Source organism: Astatotilapia calliptera, chromosome 16 (genome assembly GCF_900246225.1).
Source record: "Astatotilapia calliptera chromosome 16, fAstCal1.2, whole genome shotgun sequence".
NCBI lineage: Eukaryota > Metazoa > Chordata > Actinopteri > Cichliformes > Cichlidae > Astatotilapia > Astatotilapia calliptera.
Genome location: NC_039317.1, coordinates 15,923,342 through 15,948,331, shown reverse-complemented (window position 1 = coordinate 15,948,331; position 24,990 = coordinate 15,923,342). Strand labels below are relative to the sequence as shown.

The 24,990-nt window shown below is 41.1% G+C and overlaps 1 protein-coding gene across 1 annotated transcript in view; it reads right to left on the bottom strand.

Annotated features, from left to right (window-relative positions):
• nalf1b (NALCN channel auxiliary factor 1b) overlaps nt 1–15,108 on the bottom strand; it is a 104,952-nt gene extending 89,844 nt beyond the window's left edge. Inside the window, exon 1 of the mRNA XM_026143826.1 lies at nt 13,700–15,108. Coding sequence (XP_025999611.1) covers nt 13,700–14,407 — 708 coding nt within the window. The 5' untranslated portion in view covers nt 14,408–15,108. The remainder of the gene's footprint in view (nt 1–13,699) is intronic.
• Between the last annotated feature and the right edge of the window lie 9,882 nt (nt 15,109–24,990).

Below are 24,990 nucleotides of genomic sequence, written 5' to 3'. Positions count from 1 at the left end.
GGACTGCAACATTTCAACCCAAAAACCAAGATCTCATCCTTTGGTGTGACAGAAACTTTGGTCTACGAGACCAGATTTTAGTCTTTTAAGTGAAAGTCCCGTGACTAACACAACTAACACCACTGCTGTTCATTGAATCTGGAAATACTACAAAAGCCATTTCACAAATTGCAATCAGACTGTGTTGCACACATTTTTAACAGAAATCAATAGAACGAATTCAGTGACAGTTTGGCAAACTGCCGAGTATGTTTCTGTCTCAGAGGGTTTGTGTTTTAAAATCAAGCTTGTAACATTGATTTTAGTTCATCCATTTGTCATCTTCCTTCGTAAAACGTACACAGACAAATCCTGGACACAAAGTCTTCCCATAAACATACAGATCTTTTCTGTTATACTGATGATTTGGATAGATATGGGACACCTCAAAAGCATTGTTATTATGAACAAATACGTTCTTGATGTTTGCAGACTTTATATCTCCAATGTTTAATGCATTTCATACAGTTATCAATTTATTTCCACTCTCTCTTGTCCTTTTTCTCTTTTCACTTTGTCACAGAAAATCAAACATAACACATCACCCACTCGCCAACTCATTCAACCAAGCATACCAGTGAAAGAGCGGAGAGGAGAGACAGATAGCCAAGTGTGCATTTGTAAAAGTCCTGATTAGTTTATGACATGCATATCACTGAATTGAGGACAGTAAAAGAATGAATTTGCAACTGTTATCTCATTATTTGTCAAGTTAGGCTATCGCCTAAAGCAGCTGGCTGAACACTTGTGGTTTGCGCACAACAGTTTGCACACAACAGGCACAAAAGACCATGAGACACATCTGCACGTGCATGCATACAGCCCTACACTTGACTTTTTGAAACAGGGGATGAATAATTAGAAAATCTCTGCCAGAGCAATGGTCCAGGGAAGGAAATAAAGAAAATATATGAAACAAAAAAAGTTGCGGATGTGTTGATTGGAGCTGAGGGTCCAGGCAGTGAAGGAGGGAACTGTATGGTCTCATTGTGCTGTGTAGACAGGGAATTGAGGATGATGAGGAGGCGTTTCCATGGGAGTGCTGCTGTGTTCTTCTTGAACAGACACATTCCCTTATCTCCTGCCTGGGGAGAAACAAACACTGGCAGCTCATATGAAGGGGAGTTTCCCTGCATCTGTTTGAGCTGTGCAGAAAAGCAACAGAGCCCTGATTAAATTTGAGAGACAAAAGTGGAGGACATCCACTAGGCCCATGCTGTCTGTGTTGATAGCAGAACCATCTGTACGTTATGTGCCTTGACAAAGCCTTCGTTCATTTAATTTATATAAAAAGCTGTTAATTTCATCAAACAACAGCTTATCTCATAGCATACATCTCTATTAAAATAAAAGGTGTTAACAGAAGCACATGCTGAATCGGTTTGCCTTTTTAAAGCTCCAGTACCAGTGACCGCCCAGAGATCCCAGGCTCAGTGTATGAATGGGTAAACGTTTGAAACCTATCACCCTAATGGCAGACTGCACTCATTTTGCTTTAAATCAGGGCTGTGGAACATAGATGAAATAATCAAATTAAGGACAACTTGCAGTTTTTAAATGAACAAACACTTGGGCATAAAATATGGTCGGAAATGATCACAGTACAAAACCTCTGATGTGTGATGGTGAGAGTAAAAGACTAGAAACATGCAGGTTAGCTTAGCATGTGCTCTGTGATACAGCACATGCTGGTGCTTTATTCAGTAGTCTTTGATGGGGATTTCTACTACTCTTTGTCTCTGGATCAACAGAGGAAAGAGAACTGAAAGGTGATTATTTACAGAGTTCCACTATGCATATTGCTAAAATCAAACAATATTCACCTTTAAAGTTTTTATATACAAATATATGTATCCGCTCTGTCACGCTGAGGAGAAATATCAGGACAAAAGGTATATTGCATGCACACAGAGATCTATTGTAATAGACTCCATATAGTTCAGCTGAAGCTTTCTTTGGCAGAGGTAGTGTTTTCTTTGCCATTTGTTGGTTTGTGTGTCTGTGTGAAAGCAGGATTAGGCAAACACTGCCCAGCTGCTTGACATGAAACTTGGCAGAGAGGTGGAGCACGTGAAAAGAAGGGACCTATTAAATTTTTGTGTGGCTCTTGATCACCTTCTTCTTTAAATTCCGTGTTTGTTTTGATTTTTTCAAAATAGTGGGGTGCATTTTGGTTGGGTATGACTATCATTACACAGACTACTGTAAAATGTTACAAAAATGTTATCTAATGACCCATGCTGATTACTTGGTTCTCAGTAGGATCAGTTCCAGTTCTTGGATATTAGAGATGGCACGATTCCACTTTTTTATGTCCGATACCGATATCATAAATTTGGATATCTACCGATACCGATATGAATCCAGTATAGTGTATTTTTTAATCAATAAAACTGTTTTTTTAATATCTTGCTGCATTTTGTATAAATTCATACTCAAGTTTAAAAAAAAAACACTAAAGCTATTCTGTTATACCTGTATGCAAAAAATACACTGTCCACAAAAATATTTCATAGTTCAGCAATACTGATCAATCTAATAAACTTAAACCTATTCAATCCTCCCCATTCTCATATTTTAAATAGTACATAGCAGAAATATTAAGCAACCTAACTAATAGGGTTGCCAACTCCCAGCAAAACAAAAATAGGGAACCACCCCCCACCCTCCGCCTCGTGATGCTTAATCGACGTAAACAACTTTAATTTAATGCACATGTTTTAAAAAAATGCACAGAAATCAATTATTTTTCCACAATAATTGAATAGATTCAACATCTTTCTTCAACAGAATTGCAGACTGCACAGATGGTATCTTCCCAAAGGAAAAAGTACTATAGCTTACTAGAGTATGTTCAACTTAATAGTTACTATATACAGTAATGGACTTCTATACATTTTACATCAGATTAAAACTTTGGGTGTAAGATTCAGATAATTATTTATTAAAAGCTCAACATTTTAAATGAGAATAAGAAAGAAAAGTATGTCTTTGTGCCCCCCCCCCCTTTTCCCTGTTAATGCCGTATCGGCCCCCCTGGCTAAACTTTGCTAGATCCGCCCCTGCACAGTTACCAGCCATCAGCTGCATAGAAAAAGATCCTGGTGTAAAAAGTAATATTAAATAATAATAATATTAAATAAATTCTAACAACAGCTTATCAAGCATAAACATGCTGCTGTTGTTCAGCTGCTGGTGCAAAGTGGGCCAAAAACAAACAAGAGAGACAGACTCGCAACAGAAAAGCCGATCAGCCAATCATTGATCAGTTTCATGACTGAAGTAGCGACAGGAGAAGGAGGGAGAGAGAAGAGGCAGTCGCAACATATATCGGCTGTTAAGCTTAACGTGGGAATGCTTTACAAACATTCAGAGATGAACTTACACACTTGCTTAAGTTCTCTCTGGGATAATTTTCTCGGAGATGAAATGCCGATTTGGCAGCACGTAGCGAGGCTCCAAATGTTCAACCAGACCGCCGACAGGTCTCGCATGCCACAGCCGCTCTATCACGTGACGCATACTGCTCCGACGTGCTAAGGTTATGAGCTGAGTTACGCCATGTCGCAAGTTTTGTGAGGCGCTTTCGTGATATTTAATGGATCGATTTCATTTTTTATTTCTCTCCGATATCCGATCCAGTAATTTAGGTTGATACCGATACGTAATATCGGATTGGTCCATCTCTATTGGATATACCAAATAAAATCTCAAACCATTATTAATACCTGTTATTGCAGCTTTTGTTTAGATGACACTACTAACCAAAATATGGGAAAGTCTGATGTTCTCTGAAAAATATCCCATATCCACAGTTCTATCACAAATGGGCAATTCCCACCCATAAGTAAGCTCAAACTATGCAGAAATTCCAGTTTTTAATGGAATTTGTTGTGTTATTGCCTCCCTAAGGAGAGAAATAAACTTTAAAACTCAAATATTGGATGTCTTAACAAGAAAACTGGTAAAAACATTAATGCTTCCTTCAGAAAAAAAACTGTATTCGTGCTGATGGTGATTCTCTGACTTCGCAGATACAGTTTTATTGTCTCATTACTTCAGTTTACCTAAGACATTATGACCACATGCTTGATAAACTAACAACACCGGTTTCCACAAGCCGTGGCTGTTTTGTGTGTTTAGTGCCTCTGTGGAAGCACATAAACCTAAACAACTAAATGAAATGAGGGCTCAGCTGAAGAGTCTTGTTGAAACAGAAAGCAATAGATTAGAAAAGGTGATTGAGTAAGCAAAGGACCAGACAGGCATGGAGGAGGAGCATACACAGTGATCTATGTGGACAGGCCTGTAATTGAAGGGAGGAAAGGACCTTAGCCTAGATGAGTATCTACCACTCGAGCAGCTCAACACCCACGTTTCCAGAAAGGCAGAGGGGAAGCGAGAACAAGGCCCCTAGATGGACGACAAAAGTCTACGAGGATGAGAGAGAGAGGGGTGGAGGTAACGTAGAGACAGATGCTGGACATATATGTGTGATGTTGGTTCCTCAGAGCTCTGACACAGGTGGGAGGAAGACAAAGAGAGAGAGGATGTGAAAGTAAGACAGAGACAGTGACAGATATAGGGAGAAAGGAGATCAACATGTTGAGACAGAGCCCTGGAGACACAGCCACCAGAGAAGCAGAGAATTATGGGAGTGCAAATTAAATTACACCGGAAGGGACAGTCAGGTCTGGACCTGCAGGAAACACTGCTCATGGGGCTCTTTCTGTGTGTGTGTGTGTGTGTGTGTGCGCGCGCGCACACGCACCGATGTTTATGTAAACAAATAGAGTTTGGCTGTTTATGAATGTTTCATGTTCTTTTGTCTCTCTAGAAAAACAAATCTTATTCTCAACATCTCAGTGACACAACCTGATTAAAGCTTATGTACGTGCGCATGTGCACATGTACGGTTGTTAAGTAACCAGATACATTCAACATTAAAAGGTTTGAAAAACATAAATGGGTTAAGGAATAAAAGCAACACAAGAATAGGCAGCGGGTGGGCAAAGGACACACACACAACACATACACAAATATACATTAAACATTTATGTACACAGTGAAATAGCTGTGCTGCCTCCTCAATTATGTTGTATGTCATACATGAAATCCCGATTCGTCACTTTAAATGCAGGTTATGCTCATTTTTGTCTGTGCAGACAGATACTGTAGCAAAAAAATAATAATAATTTCATGCTACATGCTCCGATGAAGATCATACATAGACAGCCCACACACAAGTATTGAATTTTTGAGTGAATTTATTCCAGTGCTTGATTTTTTTCCATTGTAAGTGCCTTAAACAGCTTTCTTGTGTTGTGGTGTCATTGGGGTTTTTTTTTCGTGCATATTTATAAGTAAGTTCAGCTTTCTGAAGAAGCAGAAAGAATATGGGCTCAAAATGTGGTCATAAATATTTTGTACTTGTAAATCAGGATTTGTATGTGTAAAAACAATTTGTGTGTGCGTAAAAAAGATTTGTATGTGTAAAAAAGATTTGTGCGTGAGTAAAAAAGATTTGTGTGTGGACTTAGCCAAAAAAAAAACCTGCAAGTTACAAGTACGAATTTTGACCCTATTTTTCTTCCTTTCATCTGATTGGTCAATGTCATGTCAATCACAAATGTAACAATCCAATCAGAGAACAGATGGGTTTGGCTGTCGGAGGTGCGTTTTTTTGAACTGCAGGTCCTTGAAGGGTAGCAGCTAGGTCCCCTAACTTTCAGTAGCTGTTGAAAGGGTAAAGTTGTGGTATATCAGTGGTTAGAAATACCATTATTACTTTAGGATTAGTTTAACACAAAGTCAGGGCTGACCCGGGACCATTGCTGTGAGTCACAGCAACTGCTAACTAAAAGCAAAGGATCCAGAATTTGTTGCGCTGGCTGCTGGGCTCTGTGGGTTTTTGCAGCAGCTCTACCTGTACTAGATGCACCTTCTCCTTGTCTTTTCTATCTCTGACTTTATGTCCTCTACAAGAGTTTCTGCTTTTTTTGCTAGTTCTTCAAATGTTCAATAAAAACATCTATGCTAATTCATAACGAAGAAAGCTTTGTAATGAAGACTGTCATTTCCAAAACTCTGCCCGCCCCCACACGCGGTCCACAGCACTGTTGAAAAGGCTGTGGAAGTCCCTGTATTAAACACGTAGAGCTGTGACACAAAAATCACCAAACTCGGACGACCACAGACTGTTTTCCTTCGTGGTGATGAAGGAAAACGCTGGGTTGGCATGTAAAAAGGCATTTATTCCCTTCAAAGACCTGCAGTTCAAAAAAACGCACCTCCGACAGCCAAACCCATCTGTTCTCTGATTGGATTGTTACATTTGTGATTGACATGACATTGACCAATCAGATGAAAGGAAGAAAAATAGGGTCAAAATTCGTACTTGTAACTTGCAGGGTTTTTTTTGGCTAAGTCCACACACAAATCTTTTTTACTCACGCACAAATCTTTTTTACACATACAAGTCCTGATTTACAAGTACAAAATATTTATGACCACATTTTGAGCCCATAAAAGAAGCTTTTTGCGGAACCTGAGCAGAGAGGATAGCCCTGTACACTTCATGAATTCATCCTGCTACTTCTCTCATCAATAAACTCTAGTGCCCTAGCCATACTGTAAATGTCCATGCCATAACATTGCCTCCACCATGTTTGACAGATGATGTGGAATGATTCGGCTCATTTCTCGCCTTCTCCATAATCTTATTTTCCCATCCTTCTGGTGCAAGTTCGCCTCGGTTTCATCTATCCAAAGAATTTTCTTCAGACCTTTGCAGCCACTTTTTTGTTTTCTGTGAAAATCTAATTTGCCACTCCTGCTCTCAAGTGTAACCAGTGGAGTGTGGGGCCTCCCTGCTGCTGCGGAGTCGGGGCGGTCTGCTTCTCTCCACCCCAGGGAAAAGGGTAACACAATCTGGGTCTGGGTGCAGTTTCTCCCTCCAGGAGCAAGGGTACCTAGACCCGGGGCTTAGAGTACGCTTGGGGAGTGTGATTGTGTGTACAGTGTCTAGTTATGTTTGTCTCCACGTTGGGTGAGTGCTGAGTAATTGCATATGAGAGCATGAGGGTGGGAATGGATGTTTGTATCTGTGTGTGCCTGTTTGTTTGTGTCCATATGTCAGGTTGGGTATCAGACGCCACCTCTCTGGGGACATCTCAGGCCCTCCATGGTATGGAGGCCTATCTCCCCCCACCACTCCCCCTGCCAGTGGCAGACGCCCTTAGACATCAGGGCGTTGGTGGTTCTTTGAGTCCGGGGATGGGCATCCAGGTACCTCCTGGTGGCTGCTTGTTGGGGCCTGGAGCCTGGGGCTCGCTCTGGCTCCTTCGGGGGTAGGGTGCCCCCGGCCTCTCGGCCTGGGGCTCGGTCACTCTGGCACAGCTGGCTGCCAGCAAAGCTCACGGGCACGTCACTGCAACCCCCCTGGCTTCTGCTCCGCGGCTGCTGACCGCCACCTCATCTGGGGCTATCCTCAGCTCTTTCCGGGATAGTGGCGCGGCTGCCCCTCTGTTGGTCTTCCTTGGTCTCCTTTGCTCTTGGGGCCTCTGGATGTCTGGAGTCTTGATCTCCTCCATACCTGCGTCATGCCCTGGAGGACGGGGCTGTAGCTCCCCACACCCTCTAGCAGATCATTACATGAAGGAACATTTTAAATACAACCGCGCTCACAGGTGTACACACGGGTGCTGACACACACAAACTACACCCTTTTTGGCTGCTACCTCAAAGCACACTGTGCGCTGTCGATCTTACGTGCTGCACAATAATGTTTAATATTTAGTATTTACTGTTATATTCACATAGATCATCGTGATGATGTTGTTTATTATATTGCTCTCTTTTTCTTTGCTTGTTTTCTCTTTTTTCTTTCTCAACAGATGATCCAGGTGATTGATATATGTACTTTTTGTCTGTTTGTTTTGTTGGATTTTGGTTTTTGCCCTTTATCACTGTTCCTCTTCCCCGCTCTTTTTCTTTCCCTCTTTCTTTCTCCCTTTTCTTTTCCCCAGTCAAGTCTGTCCCGTGTTCAGCAAATGAAAATAAAATAAACAATAAAAGGAAAGGTGAATCAAATAGACCAATACAGCAAGGCTGGGATGGTCCATTTGGTAAAGTAAATCCGTTGGGCATCTTTCTTCGCCTTTAGACAACAATTCTGATGGCAAAAGAACCAAACGAGACAAGCAAAAAAAAAAAAAGTGTAAAGTGTAACCAGTGGTTTGCATTTTGTTGTAGACTCTCCATCCATGAAGACATCCTTTGATTGATTGTCTCTTGATGATATGTCTTCCCCCTTGAGAATCTTCTTCACTTGAATAGATGTGAAGCTGTTTTTTTCTGTTTTTTTAACCATTAAAAAATTTCTGTCATCATGCACTTTAATCAATCTGGCCATTCCTAATGATGGCCCTCTTCAGTTCTACTGACACCTCTTTGGGTCTCATATTTAAAGTTATAGTGAAAAGATTTAAAATACAAAATCGACTTCAGTCATAAAATAGCAAGGGAAAAGGTTGCCTCAACTCACCGTGAAACTGCTTATCAGTTAATTATCCAATTACTTTTGAGCACACAAAATTGGGGAACTAGTTATACAAATGTCTGTAATTCTTAAACCATTTACAGCGAAAGCCCCTTGAATTAAAGCTGAAAGTCCGCATTCAATCACATATTGACTGTTTTATTTCAAATCAAATGTGGTGGTGTACAAAACTACAAGTAAACTACAAAAAAATGATGTCTTTGTCCAAACAATAATGGAGCTAACTATCATTTTTCTGCTTTGATACGTTTCATTTCATGTTGCCAGTCTTTCACTTCAGTTTGAGTATTTGAAAAGAAAAGAAAAGAAAAGAAAAGAAAAGAAAAGAAAAGTATAGCACTTTCTAAGACTGACATATAATCCTCAGAAATTACTTGTCAAAGTTGGAACATAATATATCCACCGTAGCTGCTGATGAGGATTCAGCCATCATCTATTTTATTGTTTATATCTGTGCTACAGTCACATGTCGTCAGATTTGGGAGAAAAAAGCAGCCTCAGACGTCGCTCAGGTTTAAATAACATTAAAGCAGGATAATGATGACTTTCACCTGGGGCTGCTAATTTAGCAAATTAGTTGGGTTTTATAGAGACGTTCACGACGCAGACTCTGAGTGTTACCTTAGTCAAAGACAACATCTCATACTGACATTGTAATGCCAATCTGCTATCTATTAATATCGCCAGGGCCATTTTTTCCTTTTAAAAAGGTCGTTTTTAAACAACATGTTACATAAAGAAGGTTTTAATTTTTAAAACAAATGTTAATAAATATTGGCTCTTTAATTGGCAAATACACAATTGTTGCACTAATGAGTATTTATAAGATTTACCAGACAAAGTATTACCAACCTTGTCTTTTTAATAGAAGATATTTATAACTTAGATCAATAAGAGGGGCATTTCTAAATGTCAGCACATGAAAAATACTTTTTGCCTCTGTATTCTTTTTTATTTTTAGCACTGACACTGGAGGACTGACCATGCACCAGTCTGTTCTGACTCACAGATACTAAACTAACACAAATACCTCTAAATTCTTTTGCAAATATCTCTCTTAGCTTCACCATGTAAAGTTGAGTTATACTCTAATGTTGACCTTGTGAAATATAATACATGTTTTTTTCTGTTGCTACACATGTACGTACTAGGGGTGCAACGATATTCGTATCGATATTGAACCGTTCGATACAGTGCTTTCGGTTCGGTACGCATATGTATCGAACAATACAACATTTGTAATTTATTTTATCAACTTTCCTTCTGACGATGCTGTCTGTGTTGAGCGCTCAGTGAATCTGCGTTCGACTACTCCGCCTAGGCTGCACTGTCGAGCGCAGATCCACTGAGCGCTCAACACAGACAGCATAGTCAGAAGGAAGAGCGCAGGGCAAGCTAGCAAGACAGAAGTTAAGCTCTCCTTGCAACATGGACCTCCCCCACCCTCATTCAGATCTGGCGTTTGGAATTATTTTGGTTTTCATGTGACGTATGACCCTGAAGGTAAGCGAGTCATGGACTAAAGTAAAACAGTATGTTGGATGTGCCATGCAATGCTCAATTACATGGGTGGGAACTAGTGTGTTAGCGCAGTTAGCTCGTTAACGTGTTGGCCGTCTAGCCCCATGCACGGGGCGATCGGCGGTAGCTCGTTAACGGAGATTTGCCGTGTTGTGGCGTTAAGGTCATTTCAATGAGATTAACCTGAAAGCACTAGTGGGAACACAACGAATATGACTGCACATTTACGCCGACATCATCCTAGTGCAAAGACAAAAACAACAAGCATGCTACTAACTTTAGCCGAGTCATTTAGACCGCTGTTAGCACATGATTCTCCTTATGCTGCTGAGAAAATAGCCCAGAAGAAGCGGATAGTATAGCTTTTATTTTGGAAAGAGACATTTCTCTGTAATAAACTCTCTTTTCCAAAGATGAGTGATTCCTCAATCAGATACAGGGATTGCAATATCGCTAGCCCGACTCCTGGGGCTAGCGATTTTTTCAGTCGGGCTATTGTAGGAAGGAAAAATATATGTCAATGCTTTTGCATTCTTTCAGAAATGTAGCTGGGTAATTATGTCATTGGCATCGGTGAGCCGCTGTCAATATGTGACATATTGAAATCGCGTTTGAATTTGCGCTTGTTTTTTTGCTTTCACTTTGCAATCGTGCGAACGGTGTATAGAGAGCGACAGCACTGATCTGTGAGTGATGATAATTTGTGCACCAATTCCTCTGACATCGTCTTATTAATCGTTAGCTTACTATGCAAACATGACAAGTGAAATCTCCCGCAGCAAGCTTAAACATGTGAGAGGCTGATCGCGCAGAGAATCGCTGAGCTTATGTGAGTGCGTGTGTAAAAGCAGCAGGATATATATTTTAGTTCTGCTGAGCCAAATAAGACAGGTCAGGGTGAAGAAGTGACAGCCAAAGAAAAGCTTACCACAAAACGGAGAAGTTATGACAAATCAGACTAAGGCAAAAAGAAAGTGCAGCTTTATGGTTTCATGGACAAAAGAATTTCTGTGGCTGCAATATGACGAGCTAAATAACCAGGGCTGCACATACTGTAAGTGGTCCACAGGTGCGCATTCGCTGTCAAAATAAAAAACACGCACAAGGGTTAGGGTTAAATTTAAAAACTGTACTTTTGAGTTAAAATATATATTTATAATTTTAATAAATGACAAACTAAAAAGGCATGAACATTTTTTTTGTATCGAAAAAATATCGAACCGTGACACCAAAGTATCGAACCAAACCGAACCGTGAATTTTGTGTATCGTTGCACCCCTAGTACGTACTGCAGCTAAATTGATGACAGGCCACTGTTAAGTTTGCTCATGATCAGCCGGCTAGTTATGAACGTATATGTATATTGATATTGTTCCAGTTATGATATTTCTCCATCTTCAAGCCAGTTATCTTTCTGTTACCTCCTGCAAATTTACCTTTCAACCTTACATCACTGATTCTATGATATCGCCATTCTTTCATCTACTTAACTTGCACAGCACTGACAACGCACACATCAAGCACTTACAAACACTTTGTGTTAAAATGTCAATTCACTAAGTGTTAAGTCTTTGCAGGATTGGGAGACCTGGGTAGACAGAAATAAGACAGATAAGTATGAATAGTAATAATTATTGTTTCAAGCTGCCTAAAGTCTTTTTATTGTCCAGCAGAGTGATTCTTCAAGGAACTGTAGCTTGTGATGCAGGCCCGGGGTACTGTGCTTTCACAAAGGTCACTGAAGCAGATTAGCAATTCAAATTGGGATAAAGGGGCTAAAAGGCTGCTGTAGCCCTGCCTGAGTCTTATTACATTAGCAAAGAGTAGGAGTGCAAAGGCACACTCCTGATTAGATGACATAATAAGGAAGAAGCTTGAAGATATCAGAGCAAGTACATAGTATCATGCACTTACTGTACATACTGTACCTATGCATCCACACACTCTTTGACAAACATTACTCACAATATGCTATTTACATACTACAGAGTACGATTTTATTGTGGTGGTTTATCACTGGTATAGTTCCACTAACTATTCCTGTTTACACGCATGGATTATAAGCACAGCCAGCATTCTGGCCATCTGCCCTCGTACAACATCCATCTTGCACAAATGAGCTTGGGTTGCAGAAGAATTGTGACAGCAGTTTGAATGCAAGATTTCCTGCTTTTCAAGGTTAATTTCCCCACCTTTGTTATAGTTCTGTTGTAGTGATTGTGCAGCCTGCCTGGCATTAGACACATTTGACGATGACTGCTGTTACAATTTTTCAAAACTTCAGTGTTCAGCATGAGAAAATTGCTCAGACTGTGCTTCATGAAACACACACAGAAATACACACAGAAACAAGCTACAAATACAGTGCCTGTAGGCTAATGGTGCATGCACTGTACCCTCTACCAGATACAGTACAAGCAAGGCTAACATCATAAATCCCTTCTGTCCTTGTCAAGCCTTCCTCTCACATCTTCAGTGTCATTTACCATATTCTATACTTTCAACACTGCTGGTTCTCAATCCAGCTCATGAAAGACCCAACAGTAAATAATTAATATTTCTCAGGGGTGTTAGCCGAACATGAAGGTGTTCAGTTTTGGATTGACTTGACAGAGACTGGATATATCCTATCCCAAGAGTCCAAGAAATTAGTTTGGCAATGGTCTATGTGACATTACAGCTAACTACATAGTCAAAATAAATACAATCGCTGAAGAAAATGGATACATCCTGTGAAAGGCCTTTGTTTTGTTTCAGCACCATGGACAGTGAACACAGCCTCATGCACAGCTGATGCAGAGACAATCCTCTGCAACAGTCCAGTGCACAACAAATGAAACAGGTTGAAGTGTAATTTAACCGATGTGTCCTCAGCTCGTTTTTCATTGTTCAACACGGCTGCCTTGGATACCAAAGCTAACACAAGGCAAAGTGTCTGTGTGTGCAGACGATTATACAGACCTCGATATACTCTGCTGTTTACTTGCACAACCCGGATGCAAGTCAAACGCCTGAGATACGTGCTCTGGGGCTGCACATATTGGGACAACAAGTAAACTGGGGACAATGCAAAGCCTGGATTAGGTACAGAAATCACTGGAGTGCTATTAACAATATTGAAACGAGCACCACTCAGAGGCCCTCCCTTCTATTCACAGAGCTGTGTTACAAGTGTGAACCTTTGTCCAAATGTCAAATCGTCACTGCCCCAGCCTTAGGAAGCCTTTAACAGGGCAGGAGTGGTAGAGAAGGAGAAACTAGGAGGATTGATGGAGAATGATTGACTGCAGCAGTGTCTGTGGAGCTGTGCTCTAGTCCCCCCCCCCAATGCTGTTTCATGATGAACAGCTGACAGGCCAAGAGATGCTGTGGAGACACGTAACCTAACGGTAATATGACCTCTGAAAAATAAATACCAATATACTGACAGATATGCTCAACGGTTGCCATGACTACTGTGAACCCACCCCCTTAAATTCACTGTGTGTGTGTGTGTGTGTGTGTGTGTGTGTGTGTGTGTGTGTGTGTGTGTGTGTGTGTGTGTGTGTGAGTGACATAGCCGGGCCTCGTCAGTCCTACCTTGCACTCCTCCATGCACGTCCTAACCGAGTATGCATCTGTCTCGTATTTCTGAACCAGCAGTTCAAACTCGTGGTATCTGTCCTCCGCCTCCTGGTCAAGACGCTGATAAGCCTGGACACACTCACGGCATCCCAGCACATCCACCCCAGTGGCCATATCCAGGGTGCAGTTCATATCGTACAGACTCGTAAACCCGTAAAACAAATCCAAAAGTGAGTAGGAATTACAAAAAGAAAGGTACAAATCGCTCAGATTCACGTACGCCAACTGTGTCCCGTTTTCCCCTCTACCAGAGAGGCCCCGGCACACGGTCTCCGCGTCCGTGAAAGTAAAGCAGTCTTTGGACAGGCTGTCGGGGTGACAGGTGTCCATTCGCCACAGAGGTTTGGTAGAATTCCCTAGAAAAATAACATCTTGCTCTCTGGCGAGACGCTGGGGGTCAGGTGATGTTTGGATGTGGTGTCGGTAGTTTGGGTACTCGCCCATGTCGCCCGACCGCTTGTCTCGGGTTCGCGTCAGTTTTGCCTCGGCACAGAACCACAAGTGATCAGAGAGGAGGACGGTGATGAAGAGCAGAGAGGCCAGCGACAGTCGCCATCTCTGGGCCCTCTCTGACTCGGTAAATGGCTTCTCGTTCTCTCGGGGTGCAAACCAGTATTTTAAGCCTTCGTCATGCTGCCGACGCATCCAAGCACCCCTGGTCATATTTTAGGAAAGTGCTGCCCTGGCCGACTCCACCGCGGGGGCTGCTCTGCCACAATACTCATTGACTTGTTGGGGGATGGACTCCGGTTGGTTCTCCTCTGTATATCGGTGGGGTGCCGTGCCTCCGCCGGTCCAGGGCGCTCCACTATCGCGCCCGCAGCACTCGGAGCTATTCCGATCCAATTAGCGAGCCCGCACAGATTAAGCCTCGCGCTGCCGCATCCCGGTTCTCCATGGCTCTCCGGGGGGAAACGGCGTCCTCTTTGACCGCATGCCCTCCTCTCCCTACCGTCTCTCCCCGGGGTTGTTCTTTCGGCGGGGGTGCAGGGAGACCAGCTGTTGCGAGCCTCTCGGTGCTGATGCTGCGCGTCTGCCGCCGTTCGCTTTGCAGATTCACTTAAAGGAGAGCAACGAGCCCGTTTGATGCAGGCAGGCTAGTTTCTCTGTCCCGTACCTGGGCGAAAAACCTAGAATCCTTTCTCCTGTTGGCCATTGTCATCTTGGACCGCGGTTAAGTTGCCGCCATGTTCGTCTTGAAACACTTTTTCGGAGAGCTGGGTCTGTTTGCGTCATCTCCATCGTTGCGATAGCTCCATCGTTGCGCAGTGGCGGAGCAGCTTATTACCTATATGCACACCACATACGCTCGCTCGCGCGCTCACACGCACACACCCAAGCGCGCGGAGGGTGAGGAAGAGACCACAGGCACAGAAGGGTAGTTGGTGTTGTTTTGGCTATCTGTTCAGGTCTTCGTGAGTAACAGTCGCCAAATATTGTCCCGGCGGGGAGCAAAAACAAAGAGTCGTGGCGACATCTTTCTTTTGGTGCAGGATAGACGCGTTTCTTTCACATTGAGAAGCATTCATTTAAGCGGTCGCGTTCACTGTTTGCATATAATCATTAAGATTCATTTATCCCGTCCGTTTCACAGGCCAGGTAAGTTGTGCTGTAAGCCGAACCACAAGCTGAAAATAAAAAGTGTCAAAGTAAAGAAAAGCTTTGAGCAGATTTCAGAAAATTAGTCATGCTTGACTCGCTGAGGTAGAAAGCAGCTGAACAAGCAGCAGGTCTGTGCTTGCAGGATTTACAATACTGTTTGTTCCCTTCTATCGGGTCCCGTCCTGCGTTGTGTTTGACCGGTGGGTTTCCAACAAGCACATGGCTTGCAGTGCAGCTTTATATGCAATGGCCCTGCGTGTGTGACAGACAAGAAAAGCGAGAGGGATGGAGAAATAGATGGTAGTTGCTCTTAAGGGCGCGGAAAGTAAATTACAGTATTTATCCTCATCCTTAAAGCTACTAATCATTGTCAGCGTGTATGGCTTGGAGTGCTACCAAAGAGAAAAGAGTGTTGCTAAATGTTAATGGGCTACATATAGTGAAGAAGACAAGATATGATTACCTGATTAATTTGTGCTCGGAGGCCAGGCGGGAGGCAGCTTATTGTACAATTTGTTGTTGAAGGGGAGAAAGTTCTTTCAGTCCAATTAGTTTTAGTGCAGCGAGCCTCCCTTTGCCAGAAAATATGAAAAGAAAATGTGAAATAATTCTGGGAATTAAATCACAATTTTCCTTATTGTTGGAAAACTTCCAGCAACCTTAATTCAGCCTCACAGACAGCTCTCCACTGTCCTCTCTGTACCATTAAATAGGCTCATTAAAACTGCTACCAACACAATGAAAAGATGTGATTATTCCTCTGTGTGTGTATGTGTGTGGTGGTTTAAGCTTCTAAAAGAATCACCTGAACTTATCACATAATAAAACTGTATCTGACAAGGTGCTTTTGTTCAACAACCCCACGAGGATCAAGGCAGTAGTAAAAGCTGCTTCTGTCATGTTGTCAGTAACACAGTTATTTGATTTATTACCAAAATGTCACACACTGAGTTTCAATTTGCTTTATGTTTCTGAACCCCTGTTTGTGTGAGTCACATTAAGATGTAATGCCAGCTAAAGTTCAATTTTCAGGGCCCTGAGTTGACTCATTAGCTAGAAATTTAAACCACACATAGTGATTTGCCAAACATCTGTTGTATCATAGTTAATTGAAAGCCCGTTCATCACTCACTGCACTCACGTATTACTGCATGGGCCTGTGATGTTCATTGTGGGGGATAGATGTCCTAATTTGGCTGGGATTGTCTCTACCCTTGCATAATTTTATGCTCTGTCTTTGACCCTAACTGTGTACTGTGTCTCTCTGTGTACAGTGTATAGTACCATAGTACTGTGCAAAAGTCTTGAGTGGCCCCTTGTTTCTTTCTATTTTGTAATGAACATGGGAAGCAAGAGTAGTGATTTACTGAAATGTGCAAACATACATGGAAATTCAGTATATAAGCCAAAAAGAAGAGTTTGCACAATTCCAATGAGCTTGACAGTCACCATTTTTGATGACCACCTTCATTCTTCAACACAGCCTGAGCACTGTTAGACAAGCTTTCTTGAAATCTCTTTAAGTAGTCATCAGGAATAGTTCTCCAGGCGTCTTGAAGGACATTCAAAGCTCTACTTTGGATGTTGGCTGCCTTTTGTTCAGTTCTCTGTCAAGATTATCCCACACTGCCTAAATAATGTTAATGTCCAGGCTCCGGGGGTGGGGGAGCTGTTGCCAATCAGATGCTTTCCAGATGGATCAAATTGTGATTGTACTTTTCTGCATTCATAACAACATAATTTATGACAAGATCTTCAACACCAGTGATTAAAATACAATGCCAAACATGGCAGAGCTATCACCATATTTTACTGTAGACACTCACTGTAACTTTCTTTTGACCACCTATGTATATCCTTGAAAGTTGTTTTTTGACTGCCACCCTTTCATTGCAACCATTTCTGATGAGGCTTCAGTGAACTGTAGATGGATCAACTGAAGGGTCAGATGCTTCTCTCAGGTCCTGTGTCGCATCTTTTTCCCTGTTTCATAAGGACATTTAAGGACTTTCTCACTGTCCTCCACTTGTTTAGTGTCCTCATATTCTTTAATAACACACTGCAGAGTGTGCTGAGATATGCCAAGTTTTTTCTAGTAGCTCTTTGGGAATCACCTTGTTGATGCAAAAATAGTATTTCATGCCTGTCACACCATGTTTTCTTTGCAGATTGTAGATTCAGTGAAGGAAATGGGAGCAACTGTTGTGTTTTTGCAATAGCCGACAGGCAAAAAAGTGGCTAAAGATAGCATTTAAATTTGTTTCTTTGCTAAGTTGCCTGTTATGTTTAGACACAACACTGGTTAGGTGCCTTTTTATGCTGGAGTGATTCATAGGTCAGTGTTAAGAGGCTTAACGAAAGAAAAAAAAATCATTTGAAAATAGGGTACAAGGAGTGAAAATGAGTGGGAAATGCCTGGAGAACTACTGCTTATGACACCTTTTGTTTTTAAATAACAACAAAGTCTGGCTCCTTGGAGGGAAAAATAAAGAGATGAGATTTGCACAGTACTAAGTATATAAACTGTATATAGCATTTCCATGAATATGTCAGGTCCTAAGACAAGACTGATCAACAACATATGGGGCGTGTGTGTTTGGCACAGCAGAGAGGTGACAGCTACTTCCCACTCCCAGTGTTTTTCTACCTGTGTGTTTATGTGTGTGTGTGAAGGAGACAGAAATAGTGCCAGGGCAAGAGTGAGACAGAGTATAGAAACAGAGACAGAGGGGAAAGAGAGAGAGAAAAGGAGAGAGTCTGTGAAATGAATGCAGATTGCTGGCCCTTAAATCTGGAGCCATCACAGTAACAGTAAGGGCTGGCAGACATGACTCATCCACTATTCAAGCTGGGGGATGTGTGTGTTAGTGTGTGTGTATGTTTTCTGAGAAACAACTGTAGCCTATATACATGTGTAAAATTGACTGCACTGTCACCTTATAATGATGCTGCTCTTGTTACATCAAAGGTAATTTGCACAGCTTAGGGCCTTACCCATTTTTACATTAAAGTTTCTAGGGCATCAAAAGTAGTCAATAAGCAATAAGTCATTCAATATCAAAAAGTCCTTTTATATCTATTCGTACTGCCTTGTCTGGTTTGTCAAAGGCATCATCGTGCAGACAAAGCTGAACAAAATCTATTTATAAATGTCTATTTAAAACCGTTTAATAAACAAATCGAAACCACCCAAGCGGAGCGTTCAGTGCTTTTCACTCGTGTCTTTGATTCTTTTTCAGCTATTTTGATTTCGACTACAAAAAAAGTAATCACATCCTATATTGTATTCATGAGTCATACAAGGAGATTAAACTGATGCTCTTTATAACTGATGCTGAGAGTGATGGTTCTTTAAAAACCTGCGTTTAACGAGAAGTCTGTGTAGTAATTGCCTTTTTTTGTGTGCGCCCTGAAGTTCACTGCTGCTTACATCAGATAACTGTACATGTGGCCGTTTGCCAAATGTTGTCAAATTAGGAGCATTCAGACATTCTGTGAACTATATCAGCACTGAAATGAACATCTTAACCTACACTCATTGTATCTCTTCGTATTCTTTGTCTGCTGTTTATTGTGGGCTTTTAGATGCATGTCCCTTTTCCTTTCTTTTTTCCCCCCTGATCTCAGCGATCTGTCAGCATTTCAATCCTCTTTTCTACTATCATCATCCGTCTTCTTCCTTCTCTCCCTTCTCTTACTTAGTAAACCCCGTAGGGTTATTCTCATGTGCACCCTTCTTTTTTTCTCAGTTACCACCAGCCTCTCTTCCTCTTTTCTTCTCTCTCCATCTTTCTTGCCTTTTATCTGCCTGACGTCAGACAGGAAAAAGAGACAGGCTCAGCATCTGTGATTGGCCAGAGAAGACAACGCCCTCAGCCCAGGCTCACATCCTGAGTGGATGTTACAAATATGATATAATGTTAATGCTTAAACTGTATTTTTTATTTCATGGAAGAACTATCATTTGAATAGAAAAAATATATAGTTAGTCATAAATACCTTTAAATCTTTATTAGAGACAGTGCTGTAGGAGGAAGAGAGATCCTCTCTGACCCCTGCCATCCTAGACGCAGACTCTTCCCACTCCTGCTGTTAGACACGTGGTACTGGATGGATGCAGACCTGCAACAGCAGCTTAAGAGACAGATTCTACCTTCAAACCATGAGGCTACTGAAATGCTGAAAACTTAAATACATTCCACAATCACCAGAATTACATCCCTGCCCCCTTAAACTCTACAATAGAATGTACATATTCATGTGTTTTTATATAAGCACATATATGTGTGCTCAACCCCAATTCCAAAGGAAAAAAAAACTTGCAACGGTGAAAAATTTAAATAATTGGAGAATGCAATGATTTGCAACTCTAAAGCTGTATTTTTGTCACAATAGATCACAGAAAAAAATATCAAATGTTTAAACCGGGGAAGTTATAGACCACGATATGTATAGCAAAAGAGTGCCTCCAGTATCGTACAAATCCAGTGTTTTTGCACATTTACGTTATAGCTACACTTACATGCACTGATACATGCAGTGGCTATTTTATTACTTAGACACATAAAGCTGAAATCATCCCAATGATTTAGTCAGTGATGGTGTTTTACTTGACTGTATTATACTGAGTGCTTCAAGTATTCTATGCCCTCATGAATGCAAACAAGAGTGACAAAATGTAGCCATACTGACAGTTTTCTAGAATTTTATTTATTATTATTATTTTCCTGATAGCCAGTAGGCTCCATATATTTAGAAAGAGTGAAAATCAATTAAGGTATTCTCAAGATTTGATTAAGCCACTATACCTTTGAATTACAACACTGAAAACTTAAAGTATTATATTTTCTTTAGTATTTTCCATCACTGCTTCTGATGCTTTTCAAGTAATCTGCAGTTCTTCAGTACTATGACTTTAAGGGAAAAATGCATACGTGGTATACAGTACACTGTGATGGATTGTACAACTAAAGAAATTCTCAAGAGTCAACCGATTGATTTTCAACCATACAGAGGTGGATGGAAACCAATATCTGCCTAGAAGGTGAGAAAAAATCAATTTAAAACACTGAAATAGTACATCAGTATTTACATAATAGCCCACAAAGACGCAAAGTGTTTGTGTCGTTAAGACTATAAAATGGCTTAATGGTATAATCCTTGTGGTTTGGGGATGATGGGTCTGTTTTACTACATTTTGACTTATCCTATTATGAAAAGCATAGCTGTAATAATTATGGCCCCATTCCACTCCAGAAAGGTCCTAATTCTGTGTATGCTGGTTCACCATAAGGGCTTTTGGGGATGCTTAGTTTAACTTGCATCTATTTTGTGGGGGAAAAAAGGTCTTTTGGTAAAACAAATGTACATTCTCTACAGTGGTCAAGTCCTCATTGGACTTGAGGGAGATTAGAGCATTGATGGAGATGCAATCATGCCGTACAAGCTCCCACCCCACCCGCCACCACCTCTCCTCAGCCTCAGGGTTTTACTCCTGTGATCGATTGGTTCACCACATTTCCATTCCAAGAATCCCTAAGCGGCTTATCAACACAGCTCACTTTCCCAAGGACACTGCCCATTCCCATATTCATGTTCCTGGATTCCTGGCCTATATTCCCAGTATGCAATCGGGATCTGGAAGCCTCTAGCTTCAAAGGAAATGTTTCTGTCAAGGAAGATAGCTTTTACCCTGACAAAGAAACATACAGAATACTAATATGTAGTACAAAAGGATTGTTTTTATTGGATCTTGCATTTTTATGTGCATTATCAATATTCTGTGACAAAGAATACACAGAGATTATTTACACCCCATTAATACCTTTTATGCTTCACATCTTATTTTAAGCATTGTGCAGTGTACAGTAGTGATATGCATACAGTCAATGTTTGGTGCATTCACTGTGTGTTATAAGATTAAACGCCTTTCTGTATGTATGACAGTGTGTTTGTCTTCATCCTGTCTTACACAGATGTTGCATCATTGATGGCCTGAAACTGTATCCTGGGGCTTGACAGAAACCTTCGTAGGGGGAATGATTTCACTTGCTGGGAAAAGACAAGAAGGTAGCAGGGATGATCACAGTACGGTACCACAGCACTTCTTTAGTTCTAAGACTATCATGAGAAAGAGCAAGTAAGATGTGTACATATTATAATGTGAAATAACCTTTTAATTGCATAAAATTACACAGAGAATTCCTTTAAGTTGATGATGGTTAGAACTCATTGGGGAATAATATAATTTTATTATCATTCAGGTTTGATAGATGCTTTAATTCGGGTCATTCTAGCCTCTTTTCTGCAAGAAAAGCATGAAGTCAGTCTGCCAGAGTAACTTTGCCATCAAGACAAATACTGCAGTAAGTCAATAAAAACTGGATGGATTATGATTCCCCGATAATTAAGTCTAACTATGGTTATCATCAGACTACTCTTTTTATAGTAATCTAATCTATTAATCTAATCATAAGCTCAAATTTGCCCATTACTTTGGTTTTATTAGGCAATTCTAGTAAAAGTAGTAACATTTACATCAGCCTCAGATTTACTTTGCTGATATTTCTTTTTGCCAAATGTTTCTATGCTAACATTGCCACAATCTACTGGACTGAAAAATGAAGGCCCTCCAGAAGTGCAGTGCTGTTTCTTGAATAGCCACTTACAGCTTAATCCAAAAGTGAGTCAGCAACCATATGCTCCAATTTTGAAATGCCCAACTTCAGAGCAGAAGAGAAACGTGTTTATAGCCTGCCCCCAAAGAAAAAGAAAAATCCTTATATTTTATTGCATTGTTATTAACACTAATTAGCAGCTGTCTGTGTGATCTACGCTTAAAGTCTATGAATATCTTTCCAAACAGGATTGAATACTTTGCGCAATAACTTAGCAGTCTTCCTTTTGTACAAACATAGGCTCTTAGGTGATGTCAACAGTTATAATAGTTGAAGGCTTGAAATGCTTCAAGAAGTCAGTGTACAAACTATAAACCATGGGCATGCAGTGAAGAGAAGCGGGGCAAGCAATGCATCAGTTTATTATTTACAAAAGTCAATGTGAGCTCTCTCTGTATGTGCTCTGTTTTGTAAAAGATCTCTTACTGTCTGTTTACATCCATCCTGGAAATAGTGAATCTTGTACCCACAGTTGCCTGTGGAAGGTAGCATGCTGGTCTGCTGCTAAATCTCATACAGGGAGTGCAGAATTATTAGGCAAGTTGTATTTTTGAGGAATAATTTTATTATTGAACAACAACCATGTTCTCAATGAACCCAAAAAACTCATTAATATCAAAGCTGAATGTTTTTGGAAGTAGTTTTTAGTTTGTTTTTAGTTTTAGCTATTTTAGGGGGATATCTGTGTGTGCAGGTGACTATTACTGTGCATAATTATTAGGCAACTTAACAAAAAACAAATATATACCCATTTCAATTATTGATTTTTACCAGTGAAACCAATATAACATCTCCACATTCACAAATATACATTTCTGACATTCAAAAACAAAACAAAAACAAATCAGCGACCAATATAGCCACCTTTCTTTGCAAGGACACTCAAAAGCCTGCCATCCATGGATTCTGTCAGTGTTTTGATCTGTTCACCATCAACATTGCGTGCAGCAGCAACCACAGCCTCCCAGACACTGTTCAGAGAGGTGTACTGTTTTCCCTCCTTGTAAATCTCACATTTGATGATGGACCACAGGTTCTCAATGGGGTTCAGATCAGGTGAACAAGGTGGCCATGTCATTAGTTTTTCTTCTTTTATACCCTTTCTTGCCAGCCACGCTGTGGAGTACTTGGACGCGTGTGATGGAGCATTGTCCTGCATGAAAATCATGTTTTTCTTGAAGGATGCAGACTTCTTCCTGTACCACTGCTTGAAGAAGGTGTCTTCCAGAAACTGGCAGTAGGACTGGGAGTTGAGCTTGACTCCATCCTCAACCCGAAAAGGCCCCACAAGCTCATCTTTGATGATACCAGCCCAAACCAGTACTCCACCTCCACCTTGCTGGCGTCTGAGTCGGACTGGAGCTCTCTACCCTTTACCAATCCAGCCACGGGCCCATCCATCTGGCCCATCAAGACTCCCTCTCATTTCATCAGTCCATAAAACCTTAGAAAAATCAGTCTTGAGATATTTCTTGGCCCAGTCTTGACATTTCAGCTTGTGTGTCTTGTTCAGTGGTGGTCGTCTTTCAGCCTTTCTTACCTTGGCCATGTCTCTGAGTATTGCACACCTTGTGCTTTTGGGCACTCCAGTGATGTTGCAGCTCTGAAATATGGCCAAACTGGTGGCAAGTGGCATCTTGGCAGCTGCACGCTTGACTTTTCTCAGTTCATGGGCAGTTATTTTGCGCCTTGGTTTTTCCACACACTTCTTGCGACCCTGTTGACTATTTTGAATGAAACGCTTGATTGTTCGATGATCACGCTGCAGAAGCTTTGCAATTTTGAGACTGCTGCATCCCTCTGCAAGATATCTCACTGTTTTTGACTTTTCTGAGCCTGTCAAGTCCTTCTTTTGACCCATTTTGCCAAAGGAAAGGACGTTGCCTAATAATTATGCACACCTGATATAGGGTGTTGATGTCATTAGACCACACCCCTTCTCATTACAGAGATGCACATCACCTAATATGCTTAATTGGTAGTAGGCTTTCGAGCCTATACAGCTTGGAGTAAGACAACATGCATGAAGAGGATGATGTGGACAAAATACTCATTTGCCTAATAATTCTGCACTCCCTGTAGGTGTGGCAGTGTCACATCAGTGAAGGCTCAGAGGTCCTCATCAGCTTGATGTTTTGAATCTGAGTGTGGTGACGAATCACTTGCTAATAATTTATCAGTAAGAAATTGTTAGCCAGTGATCATGTCCTGGATAGTCCTGTTTAGTGGCACTTAGAATGACTAAAATTAGCAATGTTGACTTTACATGTTATTTAGTTTGACCTGAAATGAGTGACTAACCCTATTAACTCAGTGTTTATCTTGCGTGACGTGAGCTTACGGAGGTCCCATTTTCCCATAGACATCCATAGGACTGGAAGGCTTTCCATAATCATACCTATTATCTCCTGGTGGCCTCTGTGTTGGCTTTGCTATATGTAAAATTGTACATCTTTTATATAGTGTCTGTGCTTACCATGCTTAAATAAGAGCATGGATATGTCATAAATATACTGTATTTTCTTAATGTCATGTATTGTTGTTGTGAGCAGGTCAGCCTACTGATATGAGTTCAAAGAAGAGCATTACAGTGTTCCTACTGTGGATATAGATATGGTGACTATTTGACAGGGGCTCACCATTGTCACATTTTAAAATTTGTTTGAAATTTGACTTAAAGAAAATAATGATTAAGCAAAACAAGTATGTTTGCTGTGTTTCAATAATGCACAGATACACAGCCTACAGATTGCTGAGGAGATCTCCAGGTTGGGAGAATGGCTCCCTGAAACATCAGCTTTAGCCTAAGTGTAAACAACAGAAGGCAGGGTTTACAGGAACTCCAAATCCCACGGTGAGGCTCCACACTCCAGCTGAGAAAGTTGAGGCCAAGCCCAGAGTGTTTATGTCACCAAGTACCCCTAATGTCATAAGCAACCTGAGCATGAAGTAAAGTAACTAATTTCA